The sequence below is a fragment of the Hippoglossus hippoglossus genome, chromosome 14, assembly GCF_009819705.1.
Source record: "Hippoglossus hippoglossus isolate fHipHip1 chromosome 14, fHipHip1.pri, whole genome shotgun sequence".
NCBI classification, from domain to species: domain Eukaryota; kingdom Metazoa; phylum Chordata; class Actinopteri; order Pleuronectiformes; family Pleuronectidae; genus Hippoglossus; species Hippoglossus hippoglossus.
In genome coordinates this window covers 7,227,592-7,245,286 of record NC_047164.1, presented here as the reverse complement: position 1 = coordinate 7,245,286, position 17,695 = coordinate 7,227,592, and the positions used below count along the sequence as shown (strand labels likewise).

Here is a 17,695-nt window from a genome sequence, read left to right as displayed (position 1 = left end):
GGAAATTCACCTTATCAAGTTAAGGAGTGATGATATTTTAAAGTCTCATAGAAAGAAAAGTCTCGATGTTTTATTGAAAGATGTATAAATCTTTTATTTTATATTCATCAGCTTTAAATGACTTTGTTCCGACAGGGTTAGTTCACATCAGAAGAAGGAGGGTGCACAAAGTAAGTTCAAAATCACCATCCGCAATAAACAGTTAAAAAAAAGAAGTAGTCTGAGAACACAGAAACTATCTGCTCACACATAGTTTAAAGTTATCCAGGCCTGTGTAAATGACAGGGATTGTGTAATTATAGTTGTGTTAATATGAGATAATGTGCAATCCATCCTCAGATGTGTAGGAGTTTAGAAGCAGACCGCCTCGATGAAACCATGCAGCTCCACCATGTCACCGGCAAACATGAGCTCATCTCCACCTTCAGACTTATAATTCAAGCTCAGAGGTTAAAATTTGATTCATGCGCGTGAAGATTTCCAGTTCGTCCTGGAGACAATCTCCATTAACCTCCGTTGAACCTCAACTAGAAAAATATCTTCGAGGAAGCACCGAACTTGAAATTCATCTCGTATTTCTCATGGTGACACTGCAGAAATGTTAAAATAAGTCAAGTGAAGTAAATTTATTTGTAAATCACATTTCAAAACAACAGATGTTGACCAGTGTGCTGAAAGATCAAACAAACAGGGACAGGAAATTCATCCGTGGCCGCAGCTATTTTTAGCCCCAACATGGAACAATCAAGTAAATGACTGAACAGAATAAACAAATGTGTTCCTTCTTTTTTGTTTGCCTTCTCCATGTTAGTGGATGGGACATGGACCGAACAAAAAAGTCAAAGTACATGTCAAATAAATTATTCGTAAAGTAATTTTATTTAGTTTATCACGCTGATGTGTGTTCAAGTGTGTATTTTTCCGATAAGTTTAGTTTTAATTATTAGTTATTTAATGCCATACAAAAGGGGTGGCCGGTCATGATTGACAGCTGAGACTCATTCCTGATTGGTGTTTCAGTGAGACCTCGATACTGCGGCTCCACCCTTCGGTCGCTACTGTGCAGACTCTGGCCCCAAATGCGCAAAATGGCCCCGGTCGTACAATAGTGGATCATGTGGCGACGCAACGTTCTTCTTGATACAGAGTCAGTGATTCCGTCAGTTAAGGTTTGCACATGTTACTTTGGATCGCGTTGTGTAAACCAGAGGGGGTCTGACTGGAGACAGGCGAAGTTTGTCGAGGCCCCGCGGAGCGCACACCTGTCCATCCTGTTCCATCCCCTGACGCACTGCGCACGCATGTACCCGGTGATTGAATTTGACTTGTGGGGGGAATGAAGAGAGGTTTCTCCACTGAGGCTGGAGCCTGGAGGGGTTCGAACAGAGACTCAGCGCACAGCCCCAAACATGCATCTGTCCTCCACAAGAAATGTCTGGAATATCTTGTGTTTTGTGTCCGTTGTTAGGAGGTTGTGTTAGTCTGCTGTGTATGAAATTCATTGGTTTGATCCCCACTGCTTTGTGGATTAGCTCCACCTGAAACTAGAATGGCCCAACAGTTCCCTTAATTCCAATCAAGCTGCACCAAATTGCACACACACATAAATATTAGTCTCCTAAACATGCCAGATTTTCTTTCATCAAGATCCACGAATCATTTCCTGGGAAATATGTGAATACTTATGAAAGAATGTCTCCTGATCCACACCCTGATCCGGATCAGCACCAACATTGTATGGGCTCTTTCCTGACCTATACTGCATCCTTCCACCAAGTTTCGTGATAATTTGTCACGTAGTTTTTGCGTAATCTTACAAACAAACATAAATGGACATGGGTGAAAACATGACCTCCTTGGCGAAGGTCAAAATACTCTGGTGATGCCTCTGCAGAACTTACATTTTAACTTTTAAAAGGAGGTTCAGAAAGTAGAAAGGGTTGCTCTTCAATTGTTTGGTGGAAGTTTACAAGTCTCAGAGGTTTTCATATGCTTTGGATCATCAAATAGAGAAAAAGTAAAAATGTCAGTCAGACCACCCAGTTTACTAACTCCCACTCACCTTGGCCCTGTTACTGGTAAATACACTATAATTGTTCTACCGTCCCATTTTTTCACAATCATCCAGTTAAGCTTTGCCTCAACTTTGAAGAAATCAGTAAAAAAGGAAAATACAACTTTTCTCATGCCATTCTCCACAGCCAAAACCAAACAATCAGAACAAGAGCGTCGAGTCCATAATGGGGCATACAAATTCTTCAAATAGCTGAAAAGTGGATGCTACAATAGCTAAAGCCTCCATTTTGGCCCACGCTGTTATATAATCATTTAACTCATTGTTAGCACAAATCTGACAACACATGAAAATACCTCTACGAAAGCCTGTGGCTGCTGGAAGCAATGCAGTGGATGTGATTGATCAAATCCATCCAAAACAGAAATGTAGCTCTCCTCTAATGCCGAGCCAGGCGTTCCCATGTAACATCCCCAGCCAGCATTTGTTAAGTGTTTTTCGAAAAAAAAGGAAATAGCTCCATTAAGTTAGAGCCATAAAATCCTAAAGGACTATTCCTGACTTTAATTATTGGCATATCAAGACCAAAATGTAAAACAGCTCGCCACCGCAGCCCACACAAAAGCATCCAAAAACATTTTTATGAATCAAAACACAAGTGGGCCGCTGTCGGGTGAACTTGTTTAATTTAGCCTGTGCTTTAATCTGAGGGGCATTAATCTTCCACTTTTCAAAATAAGCACATAATGTAAAGTTAATCTAGGGCAAATGTATCCGTGTCGGTTACCTCACCACCGCCGCAGAACTGACGCAGCAGCTTAGTACGAGCAGGTCCCACAGATGAGGGGCCAGCGAGCCGTCCGCCGGCCAAATGACAGCACTTGTTTTTGCTTGGCATTCCCATGGTTTCCATGGGCAGGGGCTGAAAGGAGGTGCATGTATGTGGTTGTGTGTGAGGGAGAAAAAAAAGAGGCGACTGCATGTAGGATCAATTTGTTTACATGAACATGTCGTGCATATAATTGGGCATGTGCATGGGGAGTTGGGAGTGCTTGTGCTTGAAAGTGCTCATGCTTGTTGGAGTTTTGCCTGGGCTCGTTCTCGATGACAATCCCATCGGACCCCGCTGAGCTGCATCACGCCTCCTGTGCGCCGCAAGATTGGGACGTCACTTCATTCACGGGTTCATTCCTCTGAAACTGCAGTGACACAATACTTTCTGGCAGGTTCTGTGTGGGCGTCGATGTGGTTCCCTCTTTGGACAGAGACTACACTGGTCCCATTGTGTTTTGCACTGACACAAATGCTTACTTGACCATTTTATTTGTTTGCAATTCAGGCTGGGCCATGACAGGGGATCCTGGGTGACAAAGCTTTTAAGGTTGGCTGTCCAAACATTTGAAAAGAGACATATTATTCTTATATTCATGAGTTTTTTTATGAAAAGGTTAACATGCTCTAATGTTCAGAAAACAAATCACCTTCCTCACACTGTCCATTTGTGCAGCTCCATTTTTATCCTCTGTCTAAAACTCTTGTCTCTGTAATGCCACCCTCCCCTTTAAGTCCAGACTGCTCTGATTGGTCAAAGTGGGGCATTGTGATGTCTCATGAGTATCACCTACTGATGAGGAGCTTCAGGATCAATGTTTTCTGTGAGGGAGAGCAGCTGCTTTTACTGCACACTTTGTATTTTTTACCTTTTTGAATTTTTCATACAGAAAAAACCTACATAACTCACTAGAGGAAAGAGAAAAAACAGAAAAAGCACAACCTGTGTCCTTAAAAGTAAATAATAAAGCAGTGTTTCTAACAAACTAAATTTATGTTTAATTTCCCCCCCTAAGTGCCTCTTAGCTGGGTGTGTCAGGGTGTTCAGCCAGTTCACCGACCAAAGAGCTTTCACTGGGAGATAAGAGCCTTCATTGTCTGAGTGACCCTGGCTGAGACCGAGTTGGCCACCGCTCTCTCCTGCTCTGCATAACGCCACATTAATAACATTGTTCAGAGACCTTGAACTCCTTTATCTGACTTCCAGCGGAGAGAAAGAAACTCGCAGCCACTGTGTGTCAAGTGGAAAGCAGGAGAAGGGCTGGGAGGGGTTGATTGGTGGAGAGGTTTTCCGATAAGAAAAGACTGATGGCATGAGGAAGCATTTTTTGCCACAACGTTGGCTCATCAAGTGAACATTGTTGGTAGAGGCGTGTGCAGAGCGAAATCTGTTCACCAATTGCTGAACCTTGACCTCTGATGTCTTCAATGCATGATGGGCCAATCAGCAGATGGGTTGTGTTGAGACGTTGCCATGAAAAATAAAGATGTCTAGGACGACCCTGAGAAGTGACATCTTCTGCTTTCATGACACTGAAGGAAGGTTAACCAGTGCTTTGTTTGAACATTTCTACTTTCATGACTTCAGTACAATCGATGTAAACGTATCCAGGGCCACCGGGCTAGAAATATTATCCTAACGGTGCCGGGGCAGGTTTGAGTGAGTGTGAGAATTATTTATTCAATCTGTGTTTCTCTCCGTCCACCGCCTCATTCAAATTGAGGGGTTTCCTTTGATTATTTTGCTTTCCCATAGATTATTTTACCTTCTCAAGCTCATTTTCCTCTCACTCTGACTCCATTCATTGCTTCTATTTTATTACATTACATTCATTCTTCTTCCCTTTCGCCACTTTTCCAGCTTTCAATGGCCCTTAATTTAAACCAGCTGTACAGTTTATCGACCAGAATGCTTCTGATGTTATTATTTATATATTATTCTAGTTATGATTGCTGTTATTGCTGCAGTATAAATTGGCACAAGGACATTTGGTTATGGTATAGTCATGAGTTGAGGATTCCCGAATGTGCTCCTTTCGGTCTTCGTAGACTAAAATAGTTTTTTGGGGATGTTGGTGAAAACAAATTCATAACATATGTAATACAGAGACTTGGGCGCCACTGACCACAGACTGCAAGCAACAGTTCTGTTCAATAGAACAAACCTCAGTGTTTCCAGGATGTAGCAGAGCGGTGCCGCAGTCAGCTGAGAGACACATAATAATACATGTTAGAGTCTTTTGGCTGTGGCGAGGGGGGCCTGCTCTTCCTTCTGCCAATGCCTGACCACTGAAACCCAGACAGCAGTTCTCCCACCCAACCCCCTCTAATGGTGCGTTCACGTCAAACACGTTCCAAAGAGAGATTACACACAATGTCAATGCAAAGACGTGATTTCCGTGTCTTTGGCCACGGGCAAAGCAAATGGGGCGTAATTCGCTTTAGCTGAAATATTTGAACTCAGGCAAAAAATTCTCGTGACCTGATGTCGTGAAAAACAATCAGAACAGAGAATGAAGTTCACCGGACACAGGTCCTGGCACCGACCCGAGCTAGGGGGTGATCACACCATCCACTGGTCAGTTTCCGGTAGCGTTGGAAATGACAGTCATCCAGACACAGCTCCTGGAGGAGACAGTGAAATTCCCCGAGCTGTGTGCCTCCGGATGGTTTTTGTGGACCCACACACAAACAGCGCTGGATTCTCTGGCGTTTACACAAAATGCACAACTTGCATGAGTAATGTGAATAAACACAAATGAACCCGTCAACGCAACGCATTCACATAAATTCAGAGGGGGATCCTCGTACAAGAAGAAGGGGACAATATTGTTCTCTCATCTTACCCACTGAATGTGGGTGAGTGTATTAATGCTGGGATTGTGTTCCCCTCTCTCCCCCGGCTTGCTCCAGGCTTTCTGCCAGGTCCATACAGTAAAATCCTGAGCCTGAATGGAGGATAAAAGCTGCAGCTGTGGAGGCAGCAGGCAGTCAGACAAAAGTAAATGGAGTCATTCTCCAAATCAAGGCCAACATGCTGGACTGCTGCTGCAGTTGTAACCCAATTATTCCCAGGCCACATGTTCTCAAAAGCAGGGATGTCAGGCCGAGGGGGAAGCCCTCCTTCTTTCTCCTGCAGCCACCCCATAAAAAAAACACTGGAGGGGTTGAGAGGGAGGGTGGCGCGGAGAGTAAGTGTTATTCCATATGACCCAAGTGTAAAGTCCGTTTCACATGTTGTGGCTGTGGACGAGGGCTGACATATGTTGTGGTATGGTGGGCTGAATACTCTAGTATGCAACTGGAATCCCGATGTGAGAGATGACAGGGAACCTACGAGAGATAGAGATGATTGGGTGGAAGTTGAATGAAGGAAAGTTTTCAGATTTATGTCGACTGCTTCACGTAATTTATTCTACGCTTGAATTTTAAAACAGCCCCAAGGTTATTCAGTAGTTAAACACTCACAAGGTAAATCCATGTAAAAGCACTGAGTGATGATGAGTATGGTGAGGAGTAATTCATGATGTGAGAGTTTATATAGTAAGCCACTGCACAGAGTGTGATTGGTTAACTTCTTTGACCATGTGTTGGAAATGTCACGCCCCTTACCCGGAGGCATCAGCTGTGAACACACTGCAGCCACAGTGGGATGTACTGCAGTACCAATTCAAGCCTGACATGATGCAGGTTTCTCGACCATAGAAAAAACATGCCATGACTGCATAGCTGGCATTGTTTTCAGTCACGGACATTGAACTTAAATCTTGTACATGCACTGAAAATCTATTTATTACAAGAAAGGTCCAAACCTAAAAAGAATAATAAGCCTATAAGGCCCTTTGGTCAGTTTACCCAAATGTATTAAAAAGCCATGTAGTCGTTTAATTCAAACGAAAAGATTCCAAACAGTAACACTGGAGTCCAAAGATATGTCATGATCTGTCATGCAGTGTTTAGTTGCATGTTATTGCCCCCCTGTGGTGGTCAGAGGTGACGTATTCAACACCACCTGCAGGTATTTGCAGCCTGAATGGATTTGAAGATTAGTGAGGAAATTATTCATTCATCAGTTGGAAAGTTACCAAACCTAACTACGTTAAAAAGAACAAAAAGTAAACAAAGATACATGGATTATAGTGGTTTCCTTTCTTTCTCTTTCATCTGGGTGCATGTGATGGCCTTTGTCTCCATCATGTGGTTAAAGATCATCAACACATTACCTGCAACTCGAACTTCAAGTTCTCCAGTTACGTCAAGTGAGTGCTGGTTCCTCGAGTAACCTGATTGTTTGACTTTTAGTTTTTTTCCTTGGTCCACACCCCACCCATGTTATAAATGTTCCCTGAAGCCATGCTGATTGTTTTGTTGTGTCTGGCGTTTCCCTCATCATATTGATGTCGCTGGGTCATTACACCTCCAACCTGAAAGCAGAACAGAGAAAAGAAAGAGGTAAATCAGTGGCATGATGTCAACAACAGCCAGTAAAGTGGTTGAGTTTGTATCCTAACAATGAACTGGTAATTTTTACCTCTTCCCTCCCTGCACCACAGGGTCAACCTGCTGATGAGGTTACCGGCGGCTGCAGCGAGGTCATCCAGGTCATGTAGGATAACTGGCAAACAGTCAGATCTGCGTGCCTGCAGCATGTTATCTGCCACAATAGATATAATCACTATGATAACTGGCACGCCGATCCCTGTCATCACCTTCCAGCCGGTCGTGGAGAGGGCAAACACGAGGGATTGCAGCAGCAGGAAGCAGAGGAGAAGATATGAAAACGGCAAACTGTGCACATGTGAGTCGTGTCAGTTTCTTTTTTCATCAAAGAATAGTTGGGATATCTCTAAAAGGTCCAGCTCTTCAAACCATTTTGTTCCTTGTGACCTAAAACAGAAACTATACTATATACTAGAAACTAAAAAACAGGGGAATCATGTTACACTGAAAAGATGCTGCTGTCAGTTGTTTTCATAAAGGTTACAAATTCACCTTTGGAATATGAATGTTACCCATCAGCTGTTTGTAAAGGATGCATCTTTGTTTGGTAGCCAATTACGCCTTAGTTTCGGCAAAGATGATTTCAGAATCCAGGGGCAGGGCTCGGACAAAGATTTTGAAGTGAGGGGTTAATTTAGTGCTCGGTCACATGGACTGGTGCAATCCACTTGATCTTTTTACCCTGCGCGTGCCTGTAATCGTAGAAAACATTGGGCTGTGGTCGGGTTTCGGACCAATAAACAAAGCGCCCGTTGGGTTGGACTCGGACTTGCTTATTTTTCTCTCTGGCTCGGTCGGGTTCGGACAAAAAATAGCACCCGACCTGCACGCTAATGTGCACACAAGTGCATAGATACCGACTGGCTTGGGGTTTGTAACTAGGGTATGTGGCAGTTAAGTGTGACTTGGTGGCACCCCCACCCCCTGAGTGAGCCCATGCTGTCTGTGGTGCTGTAGATGGACACTGCAGTTGTTTATAGCATCTGTAATAATAATAATAATATTATATTAACAGTAGAGCTGTTTCATGTCACAACTCAACCTCTCCCATGTGCCATACCACAATGTGACAGGGTATTGAAACAGTTTTTTACTTTTCCAATAAGAAAAAAGTACCTTAAGATGATCTCATCATAGGACAATAGATGATAATAAACCTTTGTATCTCTTAATAACGTGTGCAAAATGTCACAAGGTCTAACTTTGAGGTAACATTGAGTTTTTTTTCCACTTAAGTTTTTGTGTTTCAGAGTTGCCTCTACTCTCTGACATGTTTGCCCTGTTTATTCCTGCTGCTGTCTGTATTTAAACTGACATGGAATAATTGTGCTGGATAAGTTACTTAGCTAATTTCCTAGTTCCCATTCTGGAGAGCTAGTAATCATTGTGCGTTAACTTTTTATATAACTTTTATATAGCTTTGACGTTGTGTTCATTTTATTCATTGTTGTTTGTCTGCTGATTGTTTCTCCACAGCCACAAATTACCCCAATTGGTGGTTATAAAGATATCCACATAACCCTCAGTCCTATAATTATACTGCAACACTGCACGCACACACACAAACAAACACACACACACACACAGCTGTACTTTTCAAACTCCTCTCTCTCCCCCGCCTGCATTGGAGCAACAATGGTGTTGTTGACTGATGTTCCGATGTTTGAGCCCATGATGATTGTAAACGGCCGACTGAACATTCAGCACTACACAGAAAGACACGATTAGACAAAGTATGTATTTATACAAAAAATTTATAAATTAATTAATCAGATGTGATAATCAATTTACCAGGTCGTGTCCTTTAACTTTCACTCACAACCCGAAGTGACAAGGCTGACAATGATGCATGTAGAGGTGGAAGAGCTCCGGACTAACACCGTCACCAGTATTCCCACCTGCAGCCACTGGATTGGACAGGATGGCCTTTTCCTGGAAGACATCCCCGAGCCACCTTGCCTTGAAGGGACAGACAGACGGAAGGAAGTCTGAAAGAAATCCAGCTGCGAATACAGCGTATTGTAGAAGAGTGACGGTGCTCACCTCCAGCAAGTTGGAAGGCAGAGCTCAACACGTCAAGGGAACACATGAAGAAGTTGAGATTTGCAAGGGACTTTGCAGAGGGGCACATGCAACTGATTTCACTCGCTCTGACATTGTCTCAGTTTCCATCGTCCAGTTGTGGAGGGGCGATGAGTGGCAGTTATATGATTTATACAACAACAACAGAACTCTCATTTAGAACTACAGCAACAGTCCTACTTGTTTTCAATATTGCAAACTTCACCCGAATGAATACTGTGCTCAAAACAATAAAGAATGACTATGAATCAATGCTGCTTCCATTATATGGTTTGTACAAATAATATTATATTTTAAGACCTTGGGTTTTGATGAAATGTGGCTGCTTAAGAAAGTTAATACTGACTTGGATTGCAACAGACTGAATCAAAGTTATGAGAAAAAAAAGAAGCCCGTTCTATTTCTATACAGTTAAAAACGGTTAAAGAGAGTAAGAAAGGGACGTGAGAAGATAAGAAAGAGAGGAATGAGAGAACGAAGGGGAGGGGCCACTGTGCAGTGCAGATTAACCATATTAGTAGAGAATGACAGTTGGAAAGTTAGGACTCTCCTCCTTTGTCTTTTAATCCCTCTTTGTAAAATTCTCTCTCTCAGAGATCAGTGAATGAGGCTGAGGTCACAATGAGAAATGCTGCTACCAGGAACTGTTGAGACATGTTTGACCATCCTCACACATTACTGTATATGCCACTATATATTATGTATATAGTGTATATTACATTACATCTGTACACCATTAGGAGAACAGTGCCTGTCTAATTCCATACATACTCTCTTCTCTCAAAGCAATACACAAGGTCAGGTTATAGATAAAGGGCCAACTAGCAGTACATTGTAGTGTCTACGCTCAGGGACTTTCATATCTAACTCAGATGCCCAGACAGAGAGACACCAGAATCCAGCTATTTTGCGTATTCCACCAGTGGCAAGACGTAAAGACACAACGTGATTTAGGAATGCATACTTTAGGATAAACTATCCAATAGGATGCAACATAGAGTGACAGCAATTCTAGCCGTTCATGGATGTGCTGTTGGAATGGGTGACGCAGGGAGAGGGAGATATACTGGGAGGCTGTGGGAGACATCTTCAGACTTGGGGTGGGGGGGGGGTGACAATTGCTCATGTTACTCCTTAAGAGTGCTATAGGCAGAACTTCCACTGAGACGATGCAGATTTCCTATAAGACAAATCATTTATAAGATTAAATAAACAAAATGTTGTCGTTTTTGTATGGTCCGATAAAATTGCTGCATTGTACCTGATCCTCTTAGTCGACTGATAACGTATGACAGGGTTGTGTACGTTTTGTAATCCAAATGTCGCCATCAAACGTCTTAAAATGCACAATATACCTAAACCAATATACGCTACCTGTTGGTTCCTGCTCCAGGTTGACACTATTGACCTTTAAAAAATGCAGTGGGTGTCAGTCCGCCTCTGTAACCTGAGGCTGAGAACAGAAACATTAGATCACCTGTATTATTGTTGTCCCACAGGTTTGTCGGAGTAGGCAGGATTAGCCGCAGAGTCATGCACCCTCATGTTGTCTTTGCGTGTGCTCACTGCATTGGATAAATTTATGGCATGAGAGAAATGCAAACTACTGTCACGACTGCGCCCAAGTAGACGTTTGCCTCATGCAGGGCGGTAGTTGCGTGTGCAGTAGGGAGGGGGAGGCACATCCCCAACATAGCCTCGGGGCTTTTTTGTTCAAGTTTGCCTCATTTGGACAATAAACATGGTTCTGCGCTCCGCTTGGCACCAGGTGACTCCGCGGGACGCAGCCACAGGAAACGACCGGAGAGGAAACTTTTACTATGAAGGATTATGATGAGAGCATAGCTTTTCTGGGGCAATGGGGACGTTTCCAGCAGGTCGTCTTCTTCCTGCTCTGCTCCACCATTGTTCCCAATGGATTTGGAGCTTTCACCCTCGTCTTCCTCACAGACGTGCCGAGTCACCACTGCCTGGTGCCTGACGACAACCTCACAGAGGACTGGCGCAAAGCCACCATACCAGTGGAGGTGAGAGCTCCATCGCATTCATTTTCCTCAATATACATGCGTTTCGTTTGAATAAGGGCGTAATAATTGAAATATTACAATAGTATATCCTTCATAAAACATTTGTATTCACTGTTACTTGATAAGATAAGACTTTATTAATCTCAAAGCTCCAGCTGGCTCCACGATTACAGTAGCCGTATCAAATAAAACAGAATAGAGTTAAGTAAAATAATGAAAGTGAAAAATAGAAGTTTATAGTCAATGAAATAAAGATAGAAAGTATATGCTGAGAACTACAGAACCAGTGTTTAATAGTAAATATCAATAGTTGCATGAGACAGAGAAACTAATACACACACGAAGTGGCAGTGATTAGAAAAGATAAAGAAGTAATTAATATGGGATATTGCACATGTTTGGTTATGATTCACATGAAGAAAGATAAATAACAATATTGCACAACATCTGTTGTTCCCCGAAGTTCAAATCCACACATAAATTCCAAGTCATTTCTTTGCTTTGACAAAGACATTTCTGCAGAATATTTATAATTTAAGAATACAAAGGTCAAATTCGTAGTTCTGTATTCTAATTAAGCAATTTTTTTCCTGTAGTGTAACTATGGTACACACATAATACAGATGCTAATATACAGCAGTGGCGTGGCCATATTTCGTGGTTGTATCTGAAGATAATAGAGATACAGGTATTGTATGGATATAGTGGCCAATTAATAACATATATTTCCTTTGTCTTATTATTATTTTACACAATATGTTATGACAGATAATATTACTGCAAAATAAACTCTTGTAATCTAGTGACTTAATGTTGTTTTTACCACTGTGAGGTGGTGAATGGGAAAGAGGAGCAGAGCAGATGCAGCAGATACAGGTTGGATGTGGTCAGAAATCTGTCCGCTCAGGGATTCGTTCCTGGCAGGGACGTCAACCTCACCGACCTGGAGCAGGAGGCCTGTGTGGACGGATGGAGCTACAGCACGGACACGTACAAATCCACTGTAGTCTCTGAGGTAAGGGTGTGTGTGGCCGAGACTGTGAGTGAACTTCTTGTCATATTTGTCTCTTGCTGTGTCCTGAAGGTGTTTAATTACCAGCTTACTGTCTCTGCATAGGCACATCAGCCCCTCCCTGTATATGTCTATTTTGTCCCTGCAGCATTTGTGTGCATTTGAAACTCTCTCTTAGTTCTGTCCATACTGAAATTAAAGCGATCTCAATAAAGGTGTTGACAAAATGGCAAAAAAATCGAAGGCTGGGCCCAGGATTTCTTAGGCTCGTCAAACCTTCTGCAAATGTACCTTTAGTTTAATATTCTTCTTAACTTCCACATGTTTGCAAGGAAACACATGAATGGAATTTTGTTTTTACAAGTCCACGTGTTGCATTGACCTGGAAAAATATTAAATATTTCTCTCAAAAAGCCTTAAAGGCAAACTTCTCCCACGTGCACATGTGGATCAAGAGATTTCTATTTAGGATGTGTCATTGTTGTGCAATCAGCAATTGCACAAAACCTCCTTGGCGCAGGTAATCATATCTTGTTGCCCATGCGTTTCCTTGTTCAACTGGTAATGCAACAATATTTCAGTTTCACCTGGTGTGCAGTGAAGAGTGGAAGCAGCCGTTAACTGCCACAGTCTATTTCCTGGGAAGTCTGAGTGGATCTTTCTTCTCCGGACTGCTGTCGGACAGGTACTCAAACACCTGCTCCATGTGACATACACTGAACACTGCGGCCTCCATTTAAGGTCAAGTTGTAATGTACGAGTCATTTATGAAGGCTGCAGGGCTTGTAAACTCCATATAGTATATTACTTTATACATGGCAATTATTAACTTGTGTGCACAAAATTGAAAATTCATTTTGGGAGACTTTAGGTTTTCTGTGGTTTAATCCCCCTGAAACTGTGATTCTGCATCATGGGTGCTTTCACTTTTCATACTCAATTTGTGGTGCATAATATTTCTATACTTTTACTTCGATTCAATTTTGAATGCAATACTTAATATTTTGACATTTACTACTAGACTCAACTCAAGAACCCAAGTGTTTCCTCCACCACTGACGATATTCACAGTACAACATTTAGTCTTAGGCGACTGTACAATATATCTGGTTGATATTACTTGATTTATTTTACTTCTCCCTACAGATTTGGAAGGAAGCCTGTTCTTTTTGCCACCATAGCACTTCAGACGGTTTTTACCTTCATTCTCGTCTACTCTGCCTCATGGCTAATGTTAACCATCCTCCTCTTCATCAATGGTTTGGGGCAGGTATCAAACTTCGTAGCTGCTTTAGTGCTGGGTAAATATATACGCTTCTCATTTATCGTCACAAGATTTACAACGAAAGTGTAAATAACTTGGTACATTTCTCTTCCGTGTTCGACACACATCCAAACGATTGTATTTCTTTCTCCCTGCGTGCAGGAGCTGAGATCTTGACTGGCAACGTGCGAGTCCTTTACTCATCTTTAGGCACGTGTTTAGGTTTCACTGTTGGCTACATGATGCTGCCGGCCTTCGCTTACTTTATTAGAGACTGGAGATCTCTCACATTGGCTTTGTCGCTGCCTGGCCTGCTCTACATCCCCGTCTGGTGGTAAGTTGCACCCACTACAAGGAAGCTCATATTTGTGTTTACTTACATCAGAGGCTCATGAATGGAATGCTTTGTCTCTTACCAAGATATGAGTGTATTTGTTAGAAAGAAGTTGAATCATTCATTATGGTTCCTGATGGAAAGAAAACCCACATCATCGTGACCAACAGTCTCAGTGGAATTAAACTTTAGGTGAAACCACAGACAAAAGAGCGATCAGTGTCCCATGCAGGAATTGGGATGAGCAGAACAAAGCTTATACATCCACATGTTTTACAAGTTTTCATCATCGAGTAAGAATTTCCATAAAGAAATGATGCCACTGAAACAAATGTGGAACTAAAGTAAAGTAAGGTTTCAATGTCTTTTTTGATTATAAAGCGGGTCAGAGTGCTATTAATACTGTGAAAGTATCAAAATACTGAATCTACTGAGAAATGCACAGCCTGTATTCGTAAACTGTGTAAACTCTATCCGTCTGGTCTCTACCACGTGGAATGTGATCTTTCATGGCGGCTCGCAGCTAGTCAGCGTGCCCAGTGTCGTTTCTGTTACCCAGAGACTCGAGGTGTAGCCTCGTTGTTTCCTGGTTCAACAGCAGTTGGTTGAGCGGGTGAGAGGCGTTTTTGTTTTTGCTCTCAAAGCTCACGGTGTGCAAAGAAACAAACTGTTCTACCTGGATGTCCTTTCACAGGGAGGCCTGCACATGCACAAACGTGCACACACATAAACAGTGACATAAACTTGAATCTGAACCGGCAGATAAACAGTTTGACAGTACCACACGATATTTGTATACATAGAAACGACTGTTTGCTGCTGTATATATAAATTATGTTTAAAAGGATTTGGTTATTTTTTTTAATGACCCACTGTGATCGATATAAATGACTTAACAGATTCCCAAGAGGAAAGTTTTAACTCGTCTCCGTCCTTTTTGTTGCTTTTGTTGTAAAGTTATTGTCTTTAGATCCACTGAAACTGTTGTGTAATGAGGCAGGTTCATCCCGGAGTCTCCTCGGTGGCTGCTCTCTCAGGGAAGAGTGGAGGAGGCTGAAGCCATCATGAGAAAAGCTGCTAAATGGAACAAACTTCAGGCTCCTCCCGTCATCTTTGAGATTAGCAGTGTAAGTTGATCTGAACCCTTTAGGCAGTGAGGCTGAGAAGTACAGTATGTGGATGAAATACAGAGACAAATCCTTTGTTTTGGGAAGGAATAATAATACAGAGCTCTTTTACAATGAACATCCTGAGCCTGAGGTCCTTGTATCTTGCAGGATGATGAGGATAAGACAGAGGTGAAGGAAAGCCACAATGTCTTCGACCTGATGAGGAAGCGCAACATCAGAATCACAACAATCCTTCTCTGCTGGGTGTCGTGAGTTTCACTTCATCCTCCATGTATCACATCACGCTGAGATCCTCTCTAACCCTGTCGACAGTTTTAGAAATACAAGCTACGATGGCTGAGACAGCTCAACATATTAGAACCTGTGAAGAGAATATCTTTCACTCTGGAAACACACATGTTCAGAAAAGAAAAATGTTTTCTGAATGATGTTTTTCATGATTTACTTTGAAATACAGTTTTTTATATGAGTGAAGTTTACCACCACAGTTATGTGTTATGTATGTGTATATATATACATATTTATGCATATGTCCGTGCATGTGCTTGTTTACATGTATATCTATCTATGTCCATGTGTGTACTTGTGTGCATGTGCATGTGCATGTGTATATATGTGTACATGTGTATGTAGGTGAACGTGAGTATGCATGTTCATAAACATCTGCATGTGCACATGTATGTGTATTTATATATGCCCATGTGCATGTTTATGTGTATGGGCATGTTTATGTACGTGTGAATGTGTTAAAGGTTATTTATATTCAGATTTCTGCTGTAGGTTCACCATGATGACCGGATACTTTGGCCTGTCCTTCAGCACGGCCCAGCTCCACGATGACCCCTACATCAGCTGTTTCATCTCAGCAGCCATAGAGGTTCCCGGGTACATCACCAGCTGGGTGGCGCTACGATATTTCCCACGACGATATGCTATGATCTGTGTCTTGCTCCTTGGATCAGTGCCACTGTTCCTCCTTCAACTTGTACCTCAAAGTAAGTAAAAAAAAATACATCTTGACACTGGGAGTTTTCAGGCTCTTGGCCCAAAGTAGAAATAAAACATAAACAGGCACATCTCCTCCGAAACTACATGAACTATTTTACTGTGTCATACTTCACGATACCATGTACGTTTAATGCAGCATCACTGGATAAAAGGTATTTAGAGGCTGCTTCAAGTTTTGCAAGCCACCAGCTTTTCACGGTGCTCGCTCCATTTGAAATCCTAAACAACGTCCAAAACGCTGCACAAGGCTTCATCTGCAAATGACAAATCCATTTAATTCGCACACACTCATAGATAGCAGTCTCCTCAACACACCAGAAACAAGACCCATGAATTATTAGCCCCATTGTCCAGATACAGGCCGAAAATTGAAAGAGTTCTTTCTCGGACCATTTTTCAGGGAGCAAATGCAACCTTCCTTCCAGCAACATGGAAATCCGTTCTGTGGTTTTTGCATAATCCTGCTGACAAACAGACAGACAGCCAGGAGTGCAAACAAAGCTCCTATAGGCAGTGGTAATTAAGAGCTCGGGGCTTTGTTGTGTTTCCCCTGTGTTGTCTTTGGTTAAAAAAAAAAAACTCTCCCCTTAACTTTCAGCTCTACCACACATGTCTCTTGTTCTGGAGATATTGGGTAAATACGCTCTCACCGCTGGCGTCTCCATGATATTTACCTACACCTCGGAGCTCTACCCAACGCCGCTCAGGAACACAGCCACAGGAACAACGTCCACTATCTCCAGAGTGGGGGGCTGCATCGCGCCGTTTGTGTTGAAGCTGAGTGAGTACACACGTTTCGCGTTTTATTTTGTGGCCCCTTTCCATCTAATTTCACCTCCCATAAGACCCAGAGCCCATTCTACCATCTAACCGTCCCCTTCTCCTTGGTTTAGGGATCTACCTGAAGGGCCTTCCTCACATTGTTATGGGCTCTCTGTGTGTTGTGTCGATTTTTGCCACCCTCTTCCTCCCCGAGAGTTTTGGACGACCTCTACCCGAAACTATTCAACAGATGCACAAAAGAGAAAAGTATTCCGCTTCAGAAATACATACGTTTTTCTACATACTAAATTATACTGGCCAATGCATTGAATAACTACAAGAAGTGATTGAATTCAGAACACTACAAGTAAAGTAATGTTTTTGTTTGTTTGTCTTTATTTCTTCTGACAGGATACGGTGTCCATGCATCAGTGGGGGGGAAAGAAACGTACACGTGCACTACCAGGACAGTCTAATATGATTATCAAGTGTTTTATTTATTTACAGTGACTTTCCTCTGTATCCATATCTCAAAGCACCTTACAATATTACAGAGTGGAACACAACAGTTCCCAGCAAGTGCAGGCACGTCGGAGAATAAAAACACGTAGGGTGGAGCAGCCGTCTGCCTCGATTTGGAGGAGAGAAATATTTAGAGTGAAGTGATCTATGGAATTAAATAGGTTCATTGAGCTCTTTAAAACATTTTGTACACAGGCTTTTAAACTGGA

The 17,695-nt window shown here is 42.3% G+C and overlaps 1 protein-coding gene across 1 annotated transcript; it reads left to right on the top strand.

Annotated features, from left to right (window-relative positions):
* Window positions 1-10,973: 10,973 nt before the first annotated feature.
* On the top strand, window positions 10,974-17,626 carry LOC117774523 (solute carrier family 22 member 5-like). Its single transcript, XM_034607014.1, has 11 exons — window positions 10,974-11,454; window positions 12,287-12,469; window positions 13,048-13,151; window positions 13,613-13,767; window positions 13,893-14,064; window positions 15,065-15,191; window positions 15,342-15,442; window positions 15,975-16,189; window positions 16,801-16,983; window positions 17,096-17,231; window positions 17,376-17,626. Exons 1-11 carry the CDS (start codon window positions 11,248-11,250, stop codon window positions 17,443-17,445), a joined length of 1,653 nt encoding a protein of 550 aa, XP_034462905.1. The 5' UTR covers window positions 10,974-11,247; the 3' UTR covers window positions 17,446-17,626.
* The last annotated feature ends 69 nt before the right edge of the window (window positions 17,627-17,695 follow it).

Bases quoted from the DNA above. Each gene is read 5' to 3' on its own strand.
- LOC117774523 (XM_034607014.1), top strand. From the start codon at position 11,248: ATGAAGGATTATGATGAGAGCATAGCTTTTCTGGGGCAATGGGGACGT. The intron at 15,443-15,974 runs GTGAGTTTCACT...TTTCTGCTGTAG, and splicing joins ATCCTTCTCTGCTGGGTGTC to GTTCACCATGATGACCGGAT. The intron at 16,190-16,800 runs GTAAGTAAAAAA...CTTAACTTTCAG, and splicing joins CCTTCAACTTGTACCTCAAA to CTCTACCACACATGTCTCTT.